The sequence below is a fragment of the Ictalurus punctatus genome, chromosome 17 (assembly GCF_001660625.3).
Source record: "Ictalurus punctatus breed USDA103 chromosome 17, Coco_2.0, whole genome shotgun sequence".
Taxonomy (NCBI): domain Eukaryota; kingdom Metazoa; phylum Chordata; class Actinopteri; order Siluriformes; family Ictaluridae; genus Ictalurus; species Ictalurus punctatus.
The window spans coordinates 4566182-4590481 of NC_030432.2; the positions used below are offsets into that span (position 1 = coordinate 4566182).

At 38.5% G+C, this 24300-nt stretch overlaps 1 protein-coding gene across 7 annotated transcripts; it reads right to left on the bottom strand.

Moving 5' to 3' along the window:
• Positions 1-359: 359 nt before the first annotated feature.
• Positions 360-23894, bottom strand: tmprss4a (transmembrane serine protease 4a). 7 transcript variants are annotated; one of them, XM_017490713.3, is made up of 15 exons: positions 23755-23893; positions 19807-19861; positions 16341-16551; positions 13240-13294; positions 12980-13123; positions 12724-12876; positions 8700-8829; positions 8259-8372; positions 7962-8005; positions 7187-7349; positions 6589-6752; positions 5026-5121; positions 3810-3946; positions 1358-1507; positions 360-1245 (listed from the first exon to the last, which is right to left on the bottom strand). In XM_017490713.3, exons 3-15 carry the CDS (start codon positions 16344-16346, stop codon positions 1237-1239), a joined length of 1365 nt encoding a protein of 454 aa, XP_017346202.1. In that variant the 5' UTR covers positions 16347-16551; positions 19807-19861; positions 23755-23893; the 3' UTR covers positions 360-1236. The 7 variants fall into 7 exon arrangements, with proteins under 7 accessions (XP_017346202.1, XP_017346201.1, XP_017346203.1 ...); XM_017490712.3 differs by having other exon boundaries at positions 360-1248; XM_017490714.3 differs by lacking the exon at positions 16341-16551 and having other exon boundaries at positions 360-1248.
• Between the last annotated feature and the right edge of the window lie 406 nt (positions 23895-24300).

A 24300-nucleotide genomic window follows, 5' to 3' on the forward strand; every position in this document is an offset into this window, starting at 1 on the left:
TTTTTTTTTTTTTTTTTTTTTTTTTTTAAATAGAGCTTCTGAGTGTGTCTGTGTGGCGAACACTGGAGTAACAGCTTCTCCACGATATCTGTCCTCATTGCCTTTGAAAATGCTTCTAAACCTCATCGACATGAACTCTAGAAAAGCCATCGTGCAATCAGCTTCTCTCTCTGTAACACTGTCTGTCATTCTCCTTTACTATGCACTTCAGTAGCTGAATCGAACTCTAAAAAGAATATAAGAAATAAAAAATTTTCATTAAAAAAAAAAAAAACGCTGTTGTGTCGTCATTCATAAAGTCCGTATGAGATTGTACGTGTTATGTATTTGTTTGGGAAGAAAATATTACACGGCGTCCATCCTTTTAAATTACATAATTTATCGAATACAGTATTTCCACAGACATTTCATTTTTTACACGTGTTGAAAACAAACAAACAAACAAAAACAAAAAACAGTATATGAAACAAAATTTGTCTCAAAATTTTACAATATGTACAATATAAACGCAGTGGAATGAATATCCTTTCATATCGCACACCGAATGAGAGTTTTGAGCCAGAATGACACGAAAAACAGTGTGAGCTTATTTTGGCAAGCGTGAAACGTTCCGAAATTTGAAATCGAAACAAACATGATCAAATATTGAAATATTAAATATTTAAAAATGCACGATGAATTGATTTTTGTTCTCCGAGTCGATAAGAGATCATGTACAGCCATAAGCCAATAATAACATCCTGACTCCAAATCCTCATAAGTGTATTCTATTTATAATTTAAGCCCACTGATCCCAAAATGTCATTTATTAAAATGCAAATGAAGAAACACAGTCATGTTTGCTATTACAAATAAATGCCCCTTATCAGCAATTCAATGGTAAAAGCACCAACGTGGATCTCCAGTAGTCAATTTACAAAACCATTGATTAATGCTCAGTATTAAGCTAATATTATTCAAGTCTTATCATGAATTGCATTTACAGAACTACACAACTACTGCCTATTAGATTAAAATGATCCCTGAGAAGACGGCACAGAATTGCACCAGTTCTAAAGCTCAGATCCTGAGTGCATCAGAACCTTTCCGTTTTTGCCAGTTGTGCATTTACTACGTATGCTGTTCGTGCATAAGAACCTCCTCAGAGTTTACTTGGAATTAATAGTTTGCATTGCACTGACGTAATGTTTGCGTTTGTAGTCATATGTTGTACGATGTCCTCTTTTCGGCTTCGGTTCAGGACATCTGCTGAAGAAAACGGATGAGCAACAGTTAGACCGAGTTCATTCTTGGTCAGATCTTATTTTAATGTGATTCTTTCTTTTAACTATAGATGTATAGATAAACATAAGATTACCGCCATGACTGTGTAGATCCAGTTGAGCATTGGATCCACGTTAGAGTAAACACCAGGTAGGCCTGGTCTGGCACAGCCTACACCCCAACTCACCACTCCTACCAACCTCCAGCGGTCATTTTGATACACCAGAGGACCTCCACTGTCACCCTGAGAGAGAGAGAGAGCGAGAGAGAGAGAGAGAGAGAGAGACAGAGAGACCTTAGTTGAACATATTGTTTAAGTTCCATGAAGGAAATTCTGTGCTAACCTCCCTGCAGAAAGCATGATTGGCTGAGAGCAGCAATGTCTTAACCAATCAGTTCACAGTTACCACAAATTTTGCACATACCCTCAGAATCTTGGTCTGAGTCTACCTGTCACTATGGCAAATGGTCATTTTGAGACCATCTCGGGGTCGAATGAGAGTGTGCGCAGGTGAGTTGTGCATAAAAAAAAAATCTCAATGTTTATTGGACAGTGCACTCTTCTTTATTTCCTGCCTAGACACACGGTTTCTCCATATGATGATTGGGAGATTTCTCAAACAGGAGCAGAACCTGATAACCAGCTGCTAATCATTGAAACGGTATGAGCGAGATTGACATCTCAGACCGGAATCGCTTGGAGCTGTGCTATCGGTTAGTTGAGTACACACTAGAAAATTGTTATTTTATTTTTGTCATTTGTAAATACTGAAAATAGCATGTAAGTATAATGTTCTGTTGCACACAATGTATAAGACTATTTCACTAGAGCTCACTTCCTCCTTCTTCCTTCTAGCAGCTTAGTGGCATTTTGGCATGAAATAGCAGAAAGTGCTAAATGTTGACCCGATTTTGAAAAGAGTATTTTGATGCTCATACTTGGAGAAGAGCCTGAAAATTAAACAAAAGCGCAGACAAATGCCCACGATTTTAATTCAAAAGCCAGGAATGAAATGTCCTTTGAACTCTCGTGGGACAGCGAAGCTGATTGGCTGTGTTTATTAATAGTCTTAGATTATGTGGAGCGTCTGCTGTACAAGTCCCTGTGAATGAGTCGTTACAGATATGCTCCAGGTTCTTCAGGTTGGCACAAAACTGCCACAGATTCTCACTGGGATTCAGATCTGGACTTTGACTTGCCCACTTATTTGATTTTAACCACTCCTGCATTGCTTTGGCCTTGTGTTGGGGATTACTGTCCTGCTGAAAGGTTGGACCTTGTGTTAGAGTTGTACCACACATGGGACTTTGAAAAATCAATCTTCATTTCATCACACAGAAAAAAACAGATCTTCACTGGGTCTCTCTCATGCTTTCATACGACTCTTCTCTCTAGTCAGACTCCCAAACAGTCCTCAATTACGCAGAACTCTTGAAATATTTGTCTGGTGCACCTTCACTCTCTGCCTCTGTAACTCCTTCAGAGCAGCTCTAGTCCTCACCGTGGCTTTCCTCTCGTTCTTGTTTTTGCACCGAGACCTTGACTAGCTAGTGCTCGGGTAGTGTGATAGAGCCTCCACTTCCTCGCGATCGATCCAGCAGCAGCGCTTACCGGGATGTCCAACCTCTTAGATAGAATTTCACGCCCTATTCCTGAGTTATGAAATTCTATTACCTTTCTTTTATTTCTTTAGAATGCTCCTTTCCTTAATACTGACCATCTCTTCAACTTTGACAGGTGGTTTTGGAGCTGTTTTAATGTCGTCTGGAGGTTGAAAACTTACGCAAGCAGCATTTTTCAGGGTTTTTTATTTTTTATTTTCTTGCTGACCAATAATATATTAATAAATGCAAGAGTTTGCATTAAAAATATGAGATTATTGTGTATTTATTACTTGGTATTCAGACAAATCTGATGAATTCCAGAGAAGGAATTTTGCCAAACACTGTGTGTAATATGTAATGTGTGTGTATATAACACACAGCTGTGCTTACTCCATATAAAAAATAACAACTCCTCACCAGCTGCTGTTTCTTTAAGCTGCTGTTGTTTTTGACAATTAGAGTACAAATTAAAACGCTGAATCTGAAATGTCTGAATTGCAATTGGCCAAGGAACCAGAAGAAAAAAAAAGGATTTTGCCAGTAAGACTCGTTTCAGTCCGAAAAGTAAAACGCTGCACAATAATGCCACCATCAGGCCCATCAGGTTCATTCTTTTGCCTGAGTAGCATGAGGAAGTATCATCTATTGACCCAGTCTCTTATCTGTATGCTCTACGGTTTAGCAGAGAACAAGAATAACATCAAGAATCAATGTCAGATGGGTTGTGGGTTTCCAAGTAAGTAGCACTTATGCGTTCAGGTAATTCACTGTTTTACCCTAAATTGCCTCCAATAACCCTAACCCTAGCTTTCAAGGCGACTGTGCAGAAAACTGGTTCGTTTCTTAAAGTGGCCCAGTAAAAGCCAAAATAAATAGAGAAATGAACGAATAAATAAAAATAAATAGGCTGATGAGAGCCATTCAGAAAGAAAGGAGTTTACCTGGCATGCGTCCACTTTGCCCTGCAGAAACCCTGCACAAATCATTCTCGAAGTGATGCCAGCACCATAAATGTCAGAACACTGAGCACTGTCTATGAACTCAATTTCGGCCTTCTGAAGATTTGATGACAGATGGCCTGGATAAAGGAGATAGAGAAATGGAAATTATATATATATTATTTATAAATAAATAAATAAATAAATAAATAGAAGGAAGCCTCTTCTAAAGATGATGCACAAGAAAGCCCACAAACAGTTTTCTGAAGACAAGCAGACTAAGGACATGGATTACTGGAACCATGTCCTGTGGTCTGATGAGACCCAGATAAACTTATTTGGTTCAGATGGTGTCAAGTGTGTGTGGCTGCAACCAGGTGAGGAGTACAAAGACAAGTGTGTCTTGCCTACAGTCAAGCATGGTGGTGGGAGTGTCATGGTCTGGGGCTGCATGAGTGCTGCCGGCACTGGAGAGCTACAGTTCAGTGAGGGAACCATGAATGCCAACATGTACTGTGACATACTGAAGCAGAGCATGATCAGTATGCAGTATTCCAACATGATGACGACAACAAACACACCTCCACGGCGATCACTGCCTTGCTAAAGAAGCTGAGGGTGAAGGTGATGGACTGGCCGAGCATGTCTCCAGACCTAAACCCTATTGAGCATCTGTGGGGCATCCTCAAACGGACGGTGAATCAAATCAGCTCCATGATGTCATCATGGAGGTGTGGAAGAGGACTGCAGGGGCAACCTGTGAAGCTCTGGTGAACTCCAGGCAGCGCTGGAAAATAATGGTGGCCACACAAAATATTGACACTTTGGGCCCAATTTGGACATTTTCACTTAGGGGTGTACTCACTTTTGTTGCCAGCGGTTTAGACATTAATGTCTGTGTGTTGAGTTATTTTGAGGGGGCAGCATGTTTACACTGTTACACAAGCTGTACACTCACTACTTTACATTGTAGCACAGTGTCATTTCTTCAGTGTTGCCACATGAAAAGATATCATCAAATATTTACAAAAATGTGAGGGGTGTACTCACTTTTGTGAGATACTGTGTGTGTGTGTGTGTAGGTATATGTATATATATGTATGTATGTATATATAGATAGATTTCATTCAATATCCACAAATAGTATAAAGAAAAAAGCATGAAAAGCAAAATTTTGAAAAAGTGTATAGCTGTTAGGAAATAAATACTGTGAAGCTACCATTTTCCTGCAGATGGCCCCAGCCAGTTATCACCAGTGAGGTTCTTCCTTTGAGTCCGAGATCATGAGGTGTGAGACACACTGGTTTCACCGTGGCTACGGGGAATTAACAACAATAAAAGATCAAAACTTTTGCAAACTATTTCACCGTCACTCTTAACGTTACTGTGTTCTAAACAGGATTAGAGAAAAAGAAACAAGTATTAGAATGATTATAAGAAATAAAGGTTTACAGAATTACTATTAAAATTGTTATTTGAAAATAATAGAACATTACTACAGTGGGAAATTTTCTGTTGTTCATTTGTTTGCATTTAAATGACCCATAACCCCTAGCTTTTTTTTTCCTCTCTAAAAACTCCTGCATTTAAGAGAAAAAGTGTTGTTTTATAATTCATTAAGGTACGGTGCTTCCAGGAAGTATTCACGCCCCCAGTGATGATTCTTTCTGTTGTATTGGAGCAACAAATTTAATTATACATCAGACTGGGATATTTTTTTTTCTCCTTTTGAAGTGACCTTTTTACAGAAATAAAATAAAATATTTTTACATTTAAATGTACTAGGAGTTATTTGAAAGTAAAAATAAAATAAAAAAACTGCTGAACACACCCCCTCAGTGTGAATCCCTTCCTTTTGCAGCAATTAAACGTTTCAGTTGTCTCAAATGCATCAGTATGAGCTTTTTGCGCATTTCAAATCATTGGGTTCCTTTAAAATGCATACAGCCAGAGTAGGTTCCCTCCATCCTACAGGGGTCAACAGGTAGAATGTTCCCTGCCGTAAGTGCAGTACGTGCCTTATCACCATAAATCATCACTATTTGGGACCCACAGTGGCTATTTGGGCATAAGCTCAGCTGTTCATATGGTACAATATATATCTAAGTAGGGTTTGGGATTACTGAGTGAGGGTTCATCACCACAGCCTACGAATGAGATAGAAGCCCAAGTCCTATTGTGGACTTTATAAATAGTGTTTAATCCTCATGGACACAACTGAGAGACATGTCACCTGCAACTACCACCTGGGCATTGCATGCACCTCTCCAGATTTTATGAGATGAACATAGAACCCCATTGGAGAGTGAGTGTGCTAATATCCAAACACCTTTCAAGGATTTTCTTCAAATCTTGATTTCATTCAACTACTGAAGCCTGAAATGTCTGATGGTCTGAAATAGAGCTTACAAAGCATACCAGTGTTGAGTATAAGGTACTCAAATACTCAGTTTTATAGTTTGTTTAGCCTATTTATTCATTTGTATATATCTTTTTATTATTGTTTTAGCATAGAGACCATCAGCGCCACCACTTCCTGCATCCCTGATACTACAATAGTGAAAGCTTGGGAGGATTAAACTAAGATCCAAACTAAGCTAGGCTTATTGGCAAATTAATTGATGCAGAGCCAGAATTAATTTATTAATTTGTAATCCAACTTTATCACTGTGTAGATTTCAGTACATCATGTTCGTTCCAGTAGACAATAAGTATTTAAAGCCAAAGTAATTAGTTGCGTGTTTGTTGGAAAGTGAATGAATGCTGCGACCCCCAATCCTACCTTGAATAGTGAGTGGTTTTGTGAGTCTCATCATTGCCACGTCATAATCGTTGAGTTGTTTGTTGTACAATCCATTCACAATGATTTTATCCACAGCATAGCCCCCTAGTGAAGTCATGTATGTACTGCCTGCCACCACCCGCCATCTGCTTACCTCTGCCCTGCTGCTCGAGAAAAATCAGAGGGATACAGATATTCAGATACAATTTCATGCTAAAAAGAGCAAGATCAACCCTGTTCCTGGAAATCTACCTTCCTGGAGGCTTTAGCTCCAACTATTATGGCGCCCACCTAACCGTCTAATAGTTAGAAGCCTTAATAAGTTCTTTATCAAGTAAAACAGGCATGTTAGGATATGGTTTGAGATGAAAACTGCAGGAAGGACGATCTCCCTGGGGAAGAGGCTTGGAGAACACTGCTCTAAATGCTAATTGTACAAAATCCAAAAAACATAGTACATTTTTCCCCCCAAATGACATTGCAATGCTAATAATAATAATAATAATAATAAATGCAGTTATAAAACAAAAAAACATCGCTTATTTCCATGCAAGCATCCAGGACTGTGCGTATGAGAAGGCAGAGTTGACGCAATCACCCTGTAAAGCAGTGGGCTGCAGTGATGATCCATTTTGGAGACAGCACCGAGCCTCCACACGAGTGCTGGCCGTTCTGCTGCAGGCTCACCTGCCATGGCCAGTTCTCAATGAGTGCATTGTGCCCTCCTACAATCCTGCTCTCCTGTACCAATGGCCCACAGTCTACAAGCAAGAACACAATCACACCCTGAGATGAAATCTACTGAAGCAGGTATGAAATGTTTCTTTTCCCTCTCTTAGTATGACTCCGATGCCAGTAGAGATCAGACTCGTACTATCTGACTTCTGAACTGGACAGCATTTAAAGGCTAGATGTGCCACACATATGGAGATCGTTTTAATATAGTATTTATGTGCATGAATATTTATATATATATATATATATATATATATATATATATATATATATATATATATATATATATATATATATATATATATATATATATATAATATGCATTGTATAGTCACAATTGTTCTTATTTCCTATGAAGAAAATAATTAGGACTGACTCTGTATTTAGTTAGTGTGTAGCTGAAGTTAGCTGTGTCTAATGAAATTGGCTGACCAAAATTATGAAGATACACTCCCTTTCTCACCACGTCATTTGTTTTGTAGAACAAAAATAGCAAGAGTGTAAATGTCTTATAGTTCCATAAATACTGACTCTACATCTCATGGTGATACGGGTGTGTATGGAGAAAATTGCAGTGAAGTCTATTCATACACATCATTTTAGTATTACTTTATTGTTATGTTTAAACAATAGCTTACCTGAGCAGGATAAAGAAACTACTGAACCTGAACTGCATGTTATTCTAGAGGAGAGAAGAAAAGATGTCATAACTGCCCTGTCCTGCATGTAGATATAATCCACACGTGACATTTACACTTTGCAGGTGTGTAGGTAAATAATAACAACCATATAGAAAGTGATATCACAAGACATTCCTGAATGAACTGTACTAGCATGGAGGCAAATGAAGATGATGATGAAAATACAGGTTTATAGATATATAAGATATAGTGTATGTGTATGGGAGTAAAGTGAACTCATGATTCATTACTGACTGATTTAATACGCTGGAGGAAATCGGCTTCGTGGCGTCTGGTCCCACAGCAGAAAAAAACGTCTTCAGATCAGACGACAGATCGGTCAGTGGGACTGTCTTCTGTTTAGGATTACTGATGGAGAAAATCAGAGACACAGGGATGGGGTCGAATAAGTTGCAGATCATTTTAGTTTCATGTCTTTCTAAATACATTTCTTAAAAGTGGATCTGTAGATTTGACTTATTTTGACATCTTATTATTTTGATCTTGCAAGCCCCATATTATTTTCCATATCGTAACCGATGATGGCCGAGAATCGGCTTGGTCACTGCGATTTGATCATTAATCAAGTATAGGCCAATATTCATCATATCATTATCATATAAAAAATTAACATGTGATATGTGAAGTGCGTCCCTAAATTTTGCATTCTGTTAAGTTGTGCATGTTCATACTCACACTGTGTATCCCAGCTGCTGACATGCTGTTGTCGTGTGTTCCACAGTCCAGCCATCTGTACACACACTTCTCCAGTTTTTTTCAGTGGCATTATATACCTGAAGCACGGAGAGATTCGTGGCCAACCGAACTGCAGAGACACAGTAAAAGACATGTTAGCTAGACAATTCCATGAACATTCAGTAGCTATTGCTAATGTGTCCCAAAGCATCGGACTGAGCTTCAGGTCACAGCAATGCTGTATTCCCGAATTCTTACATTGGTTTGGGCAGCAATAAATGATGTAGCGGGACAATCCCCGTGACATCTCCAGTCAATTAGTTTGTTAATGTTATACTGGTGCATCTCAAAAAAATTTGAATGTCAGGGAAAAGTTCAATGAATCTAGAATATATGAAAGTTCCACTTTTGGAATTCAATTACGGTGGAAAAATGAACTTTTCGACGATATTCAAATTTTTTTGAGATGAACCTGTACATCTATGAATGATCATGATCTCTACCTATGTTAATGAAGTTGAGGGATCTGTTATTGATAATGAAAAATTTGTCACATTCACTTGATTTCTGCTGTTGTAATAAAAACATACGACATTACACCAGCTCAATCCGATCACATCTGCTGTTTACCATCCAACAAATAATTCCTTAAACAATAATTCCTTACCACAACACAGACACGCAAACAAACAAACTCAGTTATTCGGAAATATCCAGCAGTGTAACTATGTATGTAATGAGGAAAGAACTGGATGAGCCAATCAAATGTGAGCAAGAGGATATTAAGAGGAAAAACTAATGTATCCATGAAAGCAACCACAGGACTGCTCTGTTTCAAAAGAAGCTCAAACCCAAGTGTTTGCTTTGAGGGCTGCCCAATGTGTTTAAGTGACGTAGAGACCTTTTATACATCTGTAATTAGCAAAGAAAAGAGTGTGTTCTGAAGTTTGGAAATGTATGAACTTTAGTAAATAATTTAGACTTATTATCAACAACGAAACTTTGGCTATGTGTCAGAAACTGACTATATTAATAAAGTTTAAAAGCTTGTGATGTCGCCTTGTGCCCATTGTTCTTGGGATAGGATCTGGATCTACCGCAAACATGACCCAGACAAAGTGGCTACTGAGGATGAACGGATGAATAAATCAATGTACAAAAGCTTATCCTTGCCTAGAATATAAAACATACAACTGAACTGAATGTATAAATAAATACAATACAACAATGAACCTTGCCTATACAGTAATGGGTGTAGTCCTAGGTTTAGGTTCAATGTGAATGAAGGTTACATGTCAATAGGTTTGCTAAAAACACAGATGTAAACTATTGTAGCCGTGTGCCTGTTTTATTTATTTATGCTTAAAACAGTATTTAGTGTTTCCAGCTGCCTTTATTCTTTTTGGGTAAAAATGTTTTCCAATGTTTTCAATTACTTCAACACAGGTGTATTAGCGGTAGCCCAAAAATCTGCAACGTCACTCACATTAACAGATGCACTTTACAGTTTTGACCACCAGAGGGTACTGTGTTGGAAAGCTTTGAGTAATGAGCCTTTCGCTACAATGCTAACACAGAGATAACTGAATAAGATCCTGGAGGTACATGAGAGCAATAACAATAAAGCCTACTTGACTTGAAGAGGTGTGTCCCAGATATGGGAAAACAGATTTAGATTGAGAGATGAATGAGAGCCGTGTTTATTGCTGACATCAGGCTTGAAAAGATGGGATTCTTTTGCTAGGCTTCAACATTTTGAAAGTTTTTTTTTTCTCTCTAAGGTCTTAGTCAGGGTACAGAGCAGCTCAGCTCATATTCATATTCTAACTACTCTATGATCCTGTCAATAAAACTCCTCAGGTACCTCAGATATGGGCTCTGATGTTTAGTTTTAGGCAACATATAACAAAAGTACATAGAGAGATGAGCGAGTGCTCATTTATAACACGTACTATATCCTCTTATTCGACAGATTTTCGTAATTTCATTTCACTGCTCGCTTTTTCTGTGATATCGGGTGCTAGGAAGTCAGAGTTTATTTACTATATTACGCCTGTAAAACAAGCAGGTGTCCCTCCGTACAGCCCAAAAAAAGAAGAAAAGAAAATGCAGACGTACATTTCCCCACAATTGTCCTACCGTACAGCATAAAAACAAACATGAAGCTTAGACTTACAGGGTCATATGCAAACAAGAATAAGGTAAAGACTCAAAACAATATCTTGAGTTTAATTGTCATGAATCGACAGCAGTACAGTATAGTGCACATCACATGCTACAATTAAGAGTGCACTTGACCAATTAAAGCCTATTTCACCATATTTTCATCACGTCCAGTACACTTAACATTACAAAATAAATTATTCCTGATTCATGATGTGTAAGACCAGCCCAGGACATTACCCCTCGCCACCAGCAGAGGGCGTGACCTCTGCTATACAGTTCCAGCTCACTACCTGTTTCCATGATAAATGAACACACCAGGGTCATCCGTTCTTTGTGAATTCTGCAGTGTCATTTTCTGAGCATTATCCTGTATTTCAAACTGGTGTCATTGTTTTCCTGACCCTTTATCTCATTCAGCTTCACCTGCTGTTGCGTTACCTGTTTGCCAAACGTATTGTGTAGCACATGGTCACCACCTGACTGTATAACGTTATGTTGTGCAGTGTACGTCCAAAATCTAACCAGCGCAGCAGCCATAACCGAGTCTGTAGACATACAGTTGCAGCAGACGCTGTAAAAAGCGTTTCTAACTGGTACCAAAGTGTAAGAATAAAGAACTGTACACAATCATTTTCAGTGGTGGTGCATGTTTAGGATAATCTGATGGTTAGAACAGACACAATATTTTCTAAAACAACACAAAACGATTCAGAAATGAATGCTCAGCATGCCGGTGTAATAAAAAGCTGAATGGTTGCAGCTTGTCACATGCAGTGAATTGCCTCTGGTGTAAAATAAGCAGTAGTTTATTCTGAAAAACATGGTGTGAGATATTAGTATTAACCATTCAGTTCACTGCACTTCACTCAAAACAGAAAATGCATTGAAGAGATTTATGTTTTCTGATTTGTTCTATACTGTATATTGTACCGTGTTGTATATTTAATACCGCATACACAGTGTTCTATCATATAAAAGAAATGTTACCGAATATATCTGATTCGCACTTCTCATTATGTATAACATTTCTAAATGAAACTAGATGACAGTGTTGTGTTGTGATACTTATTGTTCTGAATAGCCAGAGCGAGCTCAGACCACAGACACTCAGAGAGTAAAACCAATACTCCTGTGTAAGGACAGTTTGAGGTGGTGAAGTGTGTCGAGGGAAAAAAAACTCAGAAAATATAAACGTCATGGAATTGTTGCAGCCGTCTGCAGTAGAACCTCGTTAAAGTGAGATATGACGCTCACTCCTGGGCCAGAATGTGACATACCTCACTTAAATATTTTATTATTATTATTATTATTATTATTATTAGTAGTAGTAGTAGTAGTATCTTCCAAATTATAGCCACATGTTTATACATATTTATATTCATGGTTATAAAGCAATACTACAGTAACCCTAACTCTTTACAGTAGACACATTAAAACCTCTATACCAACTTAGTATAATTTTCTATTAGTTAATTTTTATTTTATAGTCGACTGCTTATATGTTTCTGCTTACAGTGAAGAAACGTTTGATCTAATTTCTCTTCTGAAATTATATTTGGAGGAAATTTGATGATTCCGCTCCATGAATTTAGAGCAGACGTTATTCTTGATATTATGCAACAGCACTTATTTAATTGCACAAGCCTGAAAATGTCGTTCCACAAGCTCATTATCTTTATCTGGATCTCTGGGTCCTTGGTCTTCTAATGCTGCAGTCATCTAGCCCCACCTAGACTAGACTTGACTGGTTTTAAACCCTAAAGGCTCTTCTGACTTTACGCAGGTAGTAGCGGTATACGTGAGACAATGTGTATGAACATTTGAATGTGTGTGTTTTTGATGCAACACGACGTCTTACCGGGAAACGTTGTGTTGCTTGTGAAATGGGAGATACATGAAGTCTCGTCCTCTCCTCCTTCACAGTCCGCTTTGCCATCACAGGCCTTCTCCAGGGGAATGAACTTCAGTGACTTGGAGCAGAAGAAATACTTACTTTGAACGAGTTGGGCGACTAAGTCACGGCAATAAAAGAGAGAAGAGAGAAGAAGAACGTGTTAACGCATGAAATGATTGTGATTATGAATATGATGAAATAATATGATAAACATACTCACTTAAATATCCAGCCACTACCAGGATGGCCAAAATGACCACTACACAGAGGATAGTGATGAGGAGCTTTTTCCTCGATGCACAGTTGTTCCCTCGTGGCGTTGTGGCTGACATGGGCTTTCTGTGCTTGCCACGTCTGGCTCCACCTTAGACAGAGGGAGAGAACCGAGTCAAATACAGAGCTTCTTCACTATATGCACACAGTGTATAAATCTTTAGCAGGTAGAAGGTTTGAAAATCAACAAGGCCACATCTACTTTACCTTGCTGTTTTGAGTTTAAGGGAGTAGAGCTGTCTTCAGCCGTCGAGTCTGCCGTCTGAATGCGAGAAGAATGTTATTAAATAATCTCCTTAAAAATAATAAAAGGAGATTGCTACACCTCATTACAGTTCATTTTACTTTTAAAGCCAGGCAGGTCCCAAAAACACTTGGACTTGGTTAGTGGAGATCATCCTGAAGGAAATGATGACAAAACTCACTTAACTGTAATGGACCTAATTTCAGTGGTCTCTGCTTTAATGTGGAAGAAGTACCATTACTGATATTAGCTTGAGCAATGTCTTGAGAAAGAAGAAGCACCTGGAGGAAGAGATGTCATGTAGTAACTTGTAATGCCATGTTTAACTTGAAAATTTGATTTTCTTCTTCATCGTGCTCTTTAAAATCCCAGTCGCTGTGACGCAGCGCCATATAAAACTTGCATTTTAGTTTCTTAGACGTCCATCTAACATTAAAATCCTGACCCTTAGATAAAACCTGTACACCTCCTAGAATATGGTTTGCTTAAATAATCTAACAAGATTAGTACTAGTTCTAAGCCTGATTTGGCCTGAATTGCAAACACTATATGGCCAAAAGTACGTGAACACCTGATAGTCACACCCACATGAGGTTCTTCCACAAATTTTCCCACAACTTTTGCAGCATACGCTGGTCTACAGTGTATTAGTGTGCATTCAAATTTACTTTCTGTATAACCTAGAAACCCAATCCTGTTCCAGTACTACAAAGCTAGCTCCAGGTTTACCTGACCTCACTAATGCTCTTGTAGCTGAATGAACACAAATCCCCACAGCCACGCCCCAAAATCTAGTGCCAAGCCTTGCCAGAAGACTGGAGCTTGGAAAAATGGAATGCTTTGGACTAGACGTTCTTATTATATGAACCTATAAGAGAATTAGTTTCGTTATGAGCTCAGGGTTTGTGTTGGTGCTCAAAGAGTTCAGACCACAAAGAGAAACTCAGAGAGTCAAACTGAAACTCACTTCTTGAATGTGTTAGAAAACTTTAATAAAGGTTCTGTTTAAATGCTGTAGGCCTCAGAGCTGTGATCATGTTACAACTATCTAATTTATTCTAATCTAAACCGACGTTACTGCAGTAATAGTCGGCGACATCTTGGTTTTTTTTAGCCACAATGGCATCGGTTGATAAAAAAAATATTCTTTCTCATAGAAAGAAGCTTGGACCTGCAAATTTAATACATGCTTTTCACTTGTACTAACTGCATCATATATGGAATGGCTTTCAGCCTGAGTCAAGTGTCTGTGGTTATGACTGATGTGAGATTTCATGGTAACAAGAAAACTGAGCAAATGATCAGAATCAGAATCCAAAGAAAAAATGTCTGCTGTATTTTTTATCTCTTTCATGTTACACTAACATTTGCTTCCTGTTATAGTGACAGTACATGAACTGTCTTGACCGTAACACTTATTTAGGTTACTCTGGTTTACTGATCAGAAAGTCGGGGGTTCAAGGCCCTTAACCCTCGATGCTTCAGGGGTGCCGTATCATATCTGAGCCCAGCTTCCTAACAAGCTTGGGTATGCGATGAAAAGAATTTCACCATGCTGTAGTGTATATGTGACAAATAAAAGCTTCTTCCTCTTCTTTCATTTTCCAAAGTGTGTGTATGTATATGTATATATGTGTGTGTGTGTATATGTATATGTATATGTGTATATATATATATAAATACACACACATTCTAATACATTATATTTATATCCATAAAGACACTACTACAATAAAAATTGAGTAGAGGTACTGAAATTTTTCCTTTTTTGTGTCTCGTTTTTGTGGCGCATTATATCGCTATAGCATCATTTTCTTTTACTTTTACTTGTTCAGGTTGGTTTTAGTAAGTGGAAACTTTTAGCATCGCGATGTGTGGCTAGCAATAAGGTCTTGTTGCCAAGTGGTAGTCAAAGCAATGACAAATTCTAGTTATGTTCTTTGAAGGCATTCATACAGCATTGACTCAAATCAGCCACCCACATGTGTTTCCAAAACAGGTTTTAAAGCTGTCAAAACACACCGTCATGGCAGACAAACAGGTATGATGTCCTGCAACCAAATTCGTTCTGTATTTCATTTAAAAACAGCAAATATATTCGCCGTACTTTCTGTCAGCCAGGTGTTATTTCTGAACACGTGCCCATGAAACATTTATTACAAAGCTTTGAAATGGTCTCCATTCAAAACTCCAAAAAAAAAAAGAACAACAGTGTGTGATCCTGCACCTAGAGCAGGTACACTGCGCTGTAGGTGAAATATGCAGGTTTTTATTTTGAATACTGTTTGCATACAGCCATCACAGACGTTTAGGTCACTGACGGAATGGCTTCCTGAAAAACTAAAGCTTTAAACTGTATATTTAATTATATTCATCCATAAGACTGTGTGAAGAATTAATTCCATGGATCCCCTCAGTACAAATTTATTTTATAAACTATTCCATAATTAGCCTCATTAATTGAATGTGTAGAGTAATATTCTGGCTGTTTATTAGAACCATAGAGCTTTTTCATTCTTATACGTTTAGTCTATTTTATTTGTATACGCGAAGTCCATGTTGGGTGATTATTTTTAGGTCTAGCTACTTGTTTTGTTTTCGAGTTAGAGAAGTTTTAACCCTAACCCATTCGCCATTGCAATGATTTCCCCAATTTGAGATTCACTGCTTTAATATTCAATTCAATTCGATTCAATTCCATCCAATTTTATTTGCGTAGTGCTTTTAAACAATGGACATTTAATGTCACAAAGCAGCTTTACAGAAATAAATACATTCAGGATAAGTAAAAGTCATCTAAATGTTGTTAGAGGCAGTTCTGTCGTAGTAGAATATTATGTTACTTGAGTTATATTGGTCAATATTGCTACATATATGAACATTGTATGTAGTTTTGTCGTTTTTGAAACGAAACTTTGTAAACAGTGTGTATTATACACCAGTGAAGCCCTGAAATCAAACTATAGCATTAAACTTCCATCTGATTTCTCCTGATCTTTAACTACTGTCCATCTGACATGAGGAACTGAGTTGACGAATTGAGAATGGGGGAATAGTGACTCACCCTCATGTTCTTGTTGCTGCACCTGAAAGGCAGCGCTCAGAAAGTTGAAGGAATGCAGGCGTCTTAGTTAAATCTCGGCACGCTTCTCTTCTCTCTTCTTTAATAGTTGTGTACCTGTGTTCCTTCTCTTTTTGTCCCTCTCTGTGCTTATCCTTCCCAGTTGCTTTGTCTTCACCATAAAAGATACTCAGTGGTCATTTGGAGCTTTCTTCTATATAGGATTTAGAAAGACACATTCTTTAACACTACTCCTGTTCTAATGCAACCGGACACGTCTCTCTTGTCTCTCTCTCTCTCCTTTCGTCCGTCCCTCTCTTTGTCCTTGTCCGGGGTGTGGCCATGTTATAGGCAGTTCCTGCTGTCAAGTGATATTATCTGACAGTGAGCCCTGTCAGTGAGAGACAATGCTTCTTACATAAAGAATGTTTTGATATTGCTTTCAATGGTTAGTCCTATCCTACTGAGCCACTCTGTATGGCAAAACGAATGTGGATATTGCATTTGAGGATAAAGATGGATATATCTGATGGATATATAAATGGATGAAGCAGAAGATCAGAGGACTGACTTCAGCATAAAATGTGGGTGAATTATAGAAAGTCTCCTGCAGTTAGAATGGAGTTTATGTTGAAAATGATCGCGTATGTTTGAACACATGACGTACATGTCGTGACATGGCGAACAATGGCAGGCACGCTAAGGGAAGTGTGGAATGGGACAACAAGCTGAACCTGTTTATCAACATTCCTCCTGCCATGCCCTGCCCTGCCTCCTGATTATTAATCCTTCTCTTCTTCTCCATCTCAGCTGTCCATCACAACTGTCCATGGCAGGAAGGAGCTGATGAGGATCATCATGAGGAAGGCTATTGGACTGACCAGATGGCATCAGCTCCAGAGTGCTTTGGGCATGTGCAGATAAGCTATGTTAACTTCCTGTACAAGACTTAGAGTCTTGTGGAAGATCTTGTGATCTGCCTGGTGCCAGCAGCAAAAACTGAACATCCCCAATAACTACAGCTTGGTGACCTTAGCACCAAACCACACGGATGAAGATGCTGGGAAGGCTCAAACAGAACCCCATTCAGCCCAGCAATGGCTCCAGCCACACATTGAGGTGGATGATGCAGTCATCTACCTGCTGTCTGGTCAGGAGGCACTGTAAGGATTCTTTGACTTCTCTGGTGCGTTCAACTAGTGACTGATTCATCAATCGCACTGGCTGATTAATTTGGGCGATATTAAATGTGTTAATGTAATTGGCATCGGCCATTCAGCCTGCAATCATGACTGATTAATAAAAGTGCTCAAGCTCCTGTTTTTGTCTGCGTTCAAACACAATGAAATGCTTCAGAGAAAGCACTGGTATTGGAATTCCCAGAGAACAAATGGTAAGGCTGAATTACTAGCGCTCAAAGAGTTGAGTCATTTGAGTTAATTAAATTGAGTTAGTCACCATTTATAACATAAGCAGTGTGTACAGGTGCATGAGGGATGTTTAGTGTTTAAGGGGAAGTAGTGGTTTAGTGGTTAAAGCTGTGGGTTACTGATCGGAAGGTCAGGTGTTCTGGCCCCAGCACTGCCAAGCTGCCACTGTTGGGCTCTTGAGCAACGCCCTTAACCCTTTCTGCTCCATGGGCGCTGTATCATGGCTGACCCTGCACTCTGACCCCAACTTCCTATCATGCTGGGGTATGTGAAGAAAAGAATTTCATTGTGCTGTAATGTATATGTGGCCAATAAAGCCCCATTATGTTTAGTGCAGAGGAAATTAGGTTTAGTGCAACATATGTTCAAAAATATTGTGTTTTTATTTGTTTATTACATTGTTCAGTTGTGAAAGGAGATTCTGTGTAAATATAAGCATCAGCATCGGTCACTGAACGGCTATATCATTCAACCACTAGGTTCATCATCACCACTTTGTGATCAAATGGTGTGAGCTAGAGTGAACAGCTCCACAGCATCCTGTAACCTGTACTGGATCAGTAGGCTGTGAGTAAAATCACGGAGCTGCTCTACCTACTGAGAAGACTGAGATCCTTTGGAGTCTTTTCTGCAATGGTGTGATGGGGAGGTGAAAAAAAGTAGACTGGACAATCTGATCAAGACGTCCTGGGTTGCCCACTGAACTCTCTCAAGGAGGTGGGTGGAATTGAACCAAATTAGCCAAATGAACAACACCTCCCGTCCATCCATGAGACTGTGAGGGCACTTGGAAGCTCTTTCAGTAATCATCTGCTCCACTTACAGTGTGGTAAAGAATGTCACCACACCACCACAACTGTACTGTAAGGATGTACAGTATATCCAATACTCTCAACTTAGATTTTTATCAATCTATTCACTGCACCAGCATTCATTCATTCATCATTATGGTGCTATAGTATATTATACTGTATAAGTTTTATACTTTTTCACAGTTGAACAATAACCTCCTATATTGCACGAGTCCTTTTGTTCCAACTCTCAGTGATATACTTCAGTATAACTGAAAAAAACTGAACAGCCCCAATGACGACACCCTGGTAGTTAGCCCCACACCTGATGTTAGAACCACACCACTTTTTGCTCTTCATGCTCTCATTTGTTTCTCTAATAAAACACACACAAAAAAACAAAATTCTCTTATTATGGCACACATACTTTATAGTCTCTACTGACAATTTGCTGAAAATATTTTGATGGGCGGCTGTGGATCAGGTGGTAGAGCGGGTTGTCCACTAATCGTAGGGTTGGAGGTTCGATTCCTGGCCCACATGCCGAAGTGTCCTTGGGCAAGACACTGAACCCCAAGTTGCTCCCAATGACAAGTTAGCGCCTTACCTTGCGTGGCAGCTCTGCTACCATTGGTGTGCGAGTGTGTGTGTGAATGAGACACAGTGTAAAGTGCTTTGGTTTTAATGCGCTATATGAGTGCAGACCATGTGTGCATTAGATAAGTGCTTTTATGTATGAAATTTAGCAATACTCTCCTTTTCATTTTATTTTTGTGTTTTTTTTGTTTGTTTGTTTTTTTACACTGCGTATTTTCATGAAGCATGCCATGCCATAGCGGCCGGGTCAACTCTTTGTGTAGGAATTCCTTAGTAAAAAACCTTCTATCAGCAGTTTCTTGTATTGGCTTGTAAAAAGAAACTCTTAGTTATGAACTAAGGATATGTTTAAACCATTCTACAACATTGTTTTTGGAACACTTTTAATTAAATTCTGTATCTTCTAATGTTTAACTTTTCAAGTGCACCTGTAAACACCTGTAAACTGAGATGGAATGAGGAAGTTTCGTTGGAGTGAACAGATTATAGTAAATAAAATGAAAGAGCGGTTATAAGGGAGCAGGGGTGTAAACCTCAAGATTTCACACGATATCATAAAATTTTTAATTAATAAACCAAGGATTCAATATTTTGAGAAAACCGCTGTGTCTGCTACAATATGATATGATAAGATTCGATTTAGTAGCCTACTGTTAATCTGTGAATGATGATGATGAAGAGAAGAGCTTCTCGGATAGTTACGTCACTACAAGGGAGGAGAAAAGAAGGCGTTATATTACACCCATTATTGTGTTGTGATTTTGAAATAGCTCATTGTATTATAGTTGTGCGTAAGACGTGTAAGACTGTTTTTGTAAATCGCACACATTGACCACTCCCACAGAAACTAATCACATCCACCATCTTTCACACAAACTGATCACTCCCACACACCATCCTGAGTACTCCTACAGGTATTTGTGTGGACTTGTTTGTATCTCTCTCTCTCTCTCTCTCTCTCTCTCTCTCTCTCTCTCTCTCTACCTATCTATCTACTCAACTAATCGTGTACAATACTGAATTTTCCATAAGCTTAATTTATATAACACCTTTCCAGAGCTCAAAGATGCTTTACAATAGCAATACAATAATACATAAACAAATGAACAATACACCACATACATACAGTGCTGTGAAAAAGTATTTGCCTGATTTAATGTTTTTGTGTATATAACACTCAATACTGTTTATATTTATTTATTTGTTTTATTGAAGCAAAAAAAGTGATCCAACACCTGTCACCCATGTGAAAATCTAATTGCCCCCTTAAACTTAAACTCTTATCGTGCCACCTTTAGCAGCAATAACTGCAATCAAACGCTTCTGATAACTGGAGATCAGTCTTTCACTTACTTCTAGGACTAGGATTTACTCCGATGCTTTGGATCGTTGTCCTGCTGCATAATCCAGTTGTGCTCGAATTTCTTACAGACTGAAGTCCAGACATTCTCCTTGAGGATTTTCTGGTAGAGAGCAGAATTCATGTTCCCCTCAATTATTATAAGTTGCCCAGGTCCTGAAGCAACAAAGCATTCCCACACCATCACACTTCCACCACCATGCTTGACTGTAAGTATGATGATCTTTTTGTGGAATTCTGTGTTTGGTTTACATCAGATGTAACGGGATCCCTGTCTTCCAAACAGTTCCACTTTCGACACTTAAATCCACAGAACATTCTCCCAAAAGGTTTGAGGATCAACAAGGTGTGTTTTGGCAAAATTCAGATGAACCTTGATGTTATTCTAGGTTAGCAGTGGTTTTCACCTCGCCACTCTTCCATGGAGGCCATTTTTGCCCCGTGTCTTTCTGATAGTGGAGTCATGAACAGTGACCTTTATTGATGCAAGAGAGGCCTGTAGGTCGTTTGATGTTGTCCTTGGCTCTTTTGTGACTTCCAGGATGAGTCATTTCTTTGCTCTTTGAGGAATTTTGGAAGGTCGGCCACTTCTGGGAAGGTTCACTGTGCCGAGTTTTTCCATTTGGAGATAACGGCTCTCACTGTGGTTCTTTGGAGTCATTGCACAGCTAAGTTGAGCTTGGCTAGATTCATGTTTTTTTTAATTTTTTTTTTAGACTTTTCAGAGAAGTGCTTTAACTCTCACACACCTACGCCACTCCACACACTCTACGCTACACTGTCCCCCTGTTAAAGAATGGGAAAGCAAGCATTTGAACCTGAAAACTTTATTCTGTTTAGCACAACCATACAGCCAAGACTTTGTCGTACCATGACCTGGAAAATGTCCTATTGAATGACCTACCATTATCCTTTGTTTGTTTACAATTTTTATATCTGGCTTGTCAAACGAGATCTGTAACAGAAACTTGACACTAGTACACGTTGGATGATCTGTGCCACTCACCATCTTCACAATCTGATGCATTTGCTTAACTGACACAGGCTCACATATGCTTTGCTGATGCGGAATGATATAGCGTTGTCCAGAACTACGTTCGTGTAACGTAAAAACAAGCGTGGCGGTCTCATATCTACCCATATGGCTCTCAGTTACAGAGTGCTGCATTTCCATTTTTCACCACAGATTTACATTGGGAAAATGTGGGGCGCTGTTGAGCTCGGGAGGGCTCCAAGGCCAGCTGCCCCACTTAGTGCAATCATTAATATAGCCAAGATTAGTACAATCATTAATATAGCCAATCTGTCAACCGAAGCCATGCGATAATTTTTAACATATCTCAATTTACGACTTAAAATAGCCTAGAAACTCTGATTAAGTTTATAGTGAGTTCTATGTTTTCAAGTGGCTGAATATTTTGTTGAGGCTCAGCCCACAGACGAGCCGCAGCTGCAGAGCCTTTGAAATAGGTTTGTAACCCTTCCCAGACTGATGTATTTCCAGCACCTTCTTCCTTGTCAACTTTGGCGTAGTGGGTAAGAACTTTTAATGTACTTCATGCTGTTGAAAAAGTTCTGTTTAAGTGTTGATGTGGTTCAACAGGGTTTGCAGTAATCAGGTCTGGTTGAGTCTAGTCCAGCTGAACCCCATTATGAATGCAGTTTCATAGATTTGGGGGATTAGTAACTAGGGGGGCAAATACATTTTCACACAGGCTCAGTTGGTACTGGATAACGTTTTTGTTTCAATAAATAACATTATAATTATAATTACAACTGTACTTTGTGTTTACTAAGACTGCCTTTGTTTTATCTTAGATTTATTTTTAATTTCTAAACATTTAGTATGAGCTCTACTAACTTACCTTTTTTTTTTTTTTTTTTTTTTTTTTTTTTTTTTTTTTTTTTTAAATAGACTTTTCAGCTACTGAAGAACTGTTGATCTTTTTTTTCCCCTTAACAACAGTTCCGAAGCCATGCCGTCATGACACGTTTGCTTTCGGCCACAATTTCCAATGATATTTACAGATGTCTTTCCCATAGGTCTAAATGCAGGTAATTTTACTCACTGTTCCTATTCAAACAGAGCGAAGCCGCTGTGACTGATAATGAAACCTCTGCCAAAGCCAGTTAGATGTTTTCCTCTTCCAAAATCGAGGTCAGCTAGGCTGTCTCAGCATGATTATACATGACACAGATCTCGGTAGGAGGTTAATGGCATCAGTAGTTACTTATAATCAACCTCAAATATTGTGACCGAGTGATTGGGGTGAGTTGCTGAGCTACTTTTATGGAAATCTGGTGAAAATTACACCAACAACTGCCAACCTGGGGGAATATTACTAATAAATTCGAGTGCACAGATTTGCCTGTACCAATTAAATAAAATACATTATATAGAATATAAGAATGAATCTTCAACATAAATTGTATTCTGCTGATTTTAATATACCTGCAGCACATAAAGCAAGTTTGAGTTTGTTAAAAACATTTTCAGGGATAATCTCATGAGATAAATAACATTGCGGCTCAATTATTTATATTATTTCGTTTGAAAAATAAACTTCACAGTGGCTTAAATGCAATATGTGCCAAATATGCATTATGCCTAGGGTTCTGTCATTTATTGTACAGTATATGACTTTTTACAGTATACACACTATATGTACATTTCCAGTAATATACTGTAAATTTCAAATAAAATATAATCGATTACATTTGCTCACTCGGCTGATGCGTTTTTCAAAAGCAATGATAAAATAGTATAAAAAGAATAATTTCAATGACATTAAGGAGTTCATCACAAGGAATACACACAGAACGCACCGTTATTAAGTTTTCTGTTTGCTCTGTTCTCGCTGACATCAGGTGCTACCTGAAGATCAGCTGATCCAACAGTTTACCAACAATTCGAAGCAATGCGGTCGTTAAATTTCCACAATTTCCAACAATATTTACAGATGTCTTTCCCATAGATCTAAATGCAGAGTCGTTTTTATATAGGTTGTATAGAGCTGTTTTCACTTCATAAATCTTTTGAGGCAATCACTACGCGTTTTACAAAATAATGAAACGACGAGGAAATAATTCATAAACAGATCATGAGCTTTGACAGTGAGTAAACATGGTGAGTCATAGGACAACGTCTCTGTGAATACTTTCACATTAAAGGCACTAAAAGGACTTTTAAAAACAGCATTGTAGTTAAGCTTTTAATTCAAAACGTATTAATTACTTACTGTTCTTACAGATAGTCTGGATGATCTGCTCTCTAAGAATAAGGTTTCAGTGAAAATGACTGCATGCACTTGTTGTCCACGCTGCTAGGTCTCTTCCCATTGCTCGGTTATTTATTGGACAGTGCTCTTTTGTAATCTGTTTGCCTTCCCTCTCTGGCTCTAACCTATCCCTACTGTATAAATACGCCATGCTTCCCTCCCACATTCCCTAGTGTTATTCAGCGGGAAGAACACTGTATAGATTTGCAGTGACCTTAACCTCTAACGGGAAAAGTGAACCCAAGCCATGCTAACAACCCTAAACCTTACCAGCATAGCAGAGCTTCAGGGTGATTTTCTTTTCTTTAAACTTCTCACCCATTTGTATGCCTACATCAGGTGACATACGGAAAAATGAAAGATATCCGAAAACATGTCCTCATACAGCTAATCTTTATTGCATAATGGCATAGCATAAACCTGGACTTTGATTATTCCTTTTATATACATGTCAATTACAGCAGGTCCATAAATCAGAAGGTCAAGTAGAAAATCAAGAAATCAGTG

What these genes read in the sequence shown, in the direction of transcription:
- tmprss4a (XM_017490712.3), bottom strand. An exon ending in CTTAAACTCAAAACAGCAAG is followed by an intron (nt 13,124 to 13,239) that starts GTAAAGTAGATG and finishes CCTCTGTCTAAG; the next exon opens with GTGGAGCCAGACGTGGCAAG. An exon ending in GCAGCCCACTGCTTTACAGG is followed by an intron (nt 6,753 to 7,186) that starts GTGATTGCGTCA and finishes TTTCTCGAGCAG; the next exon opens with CAGGGCAGAGGTAAGCAGAT.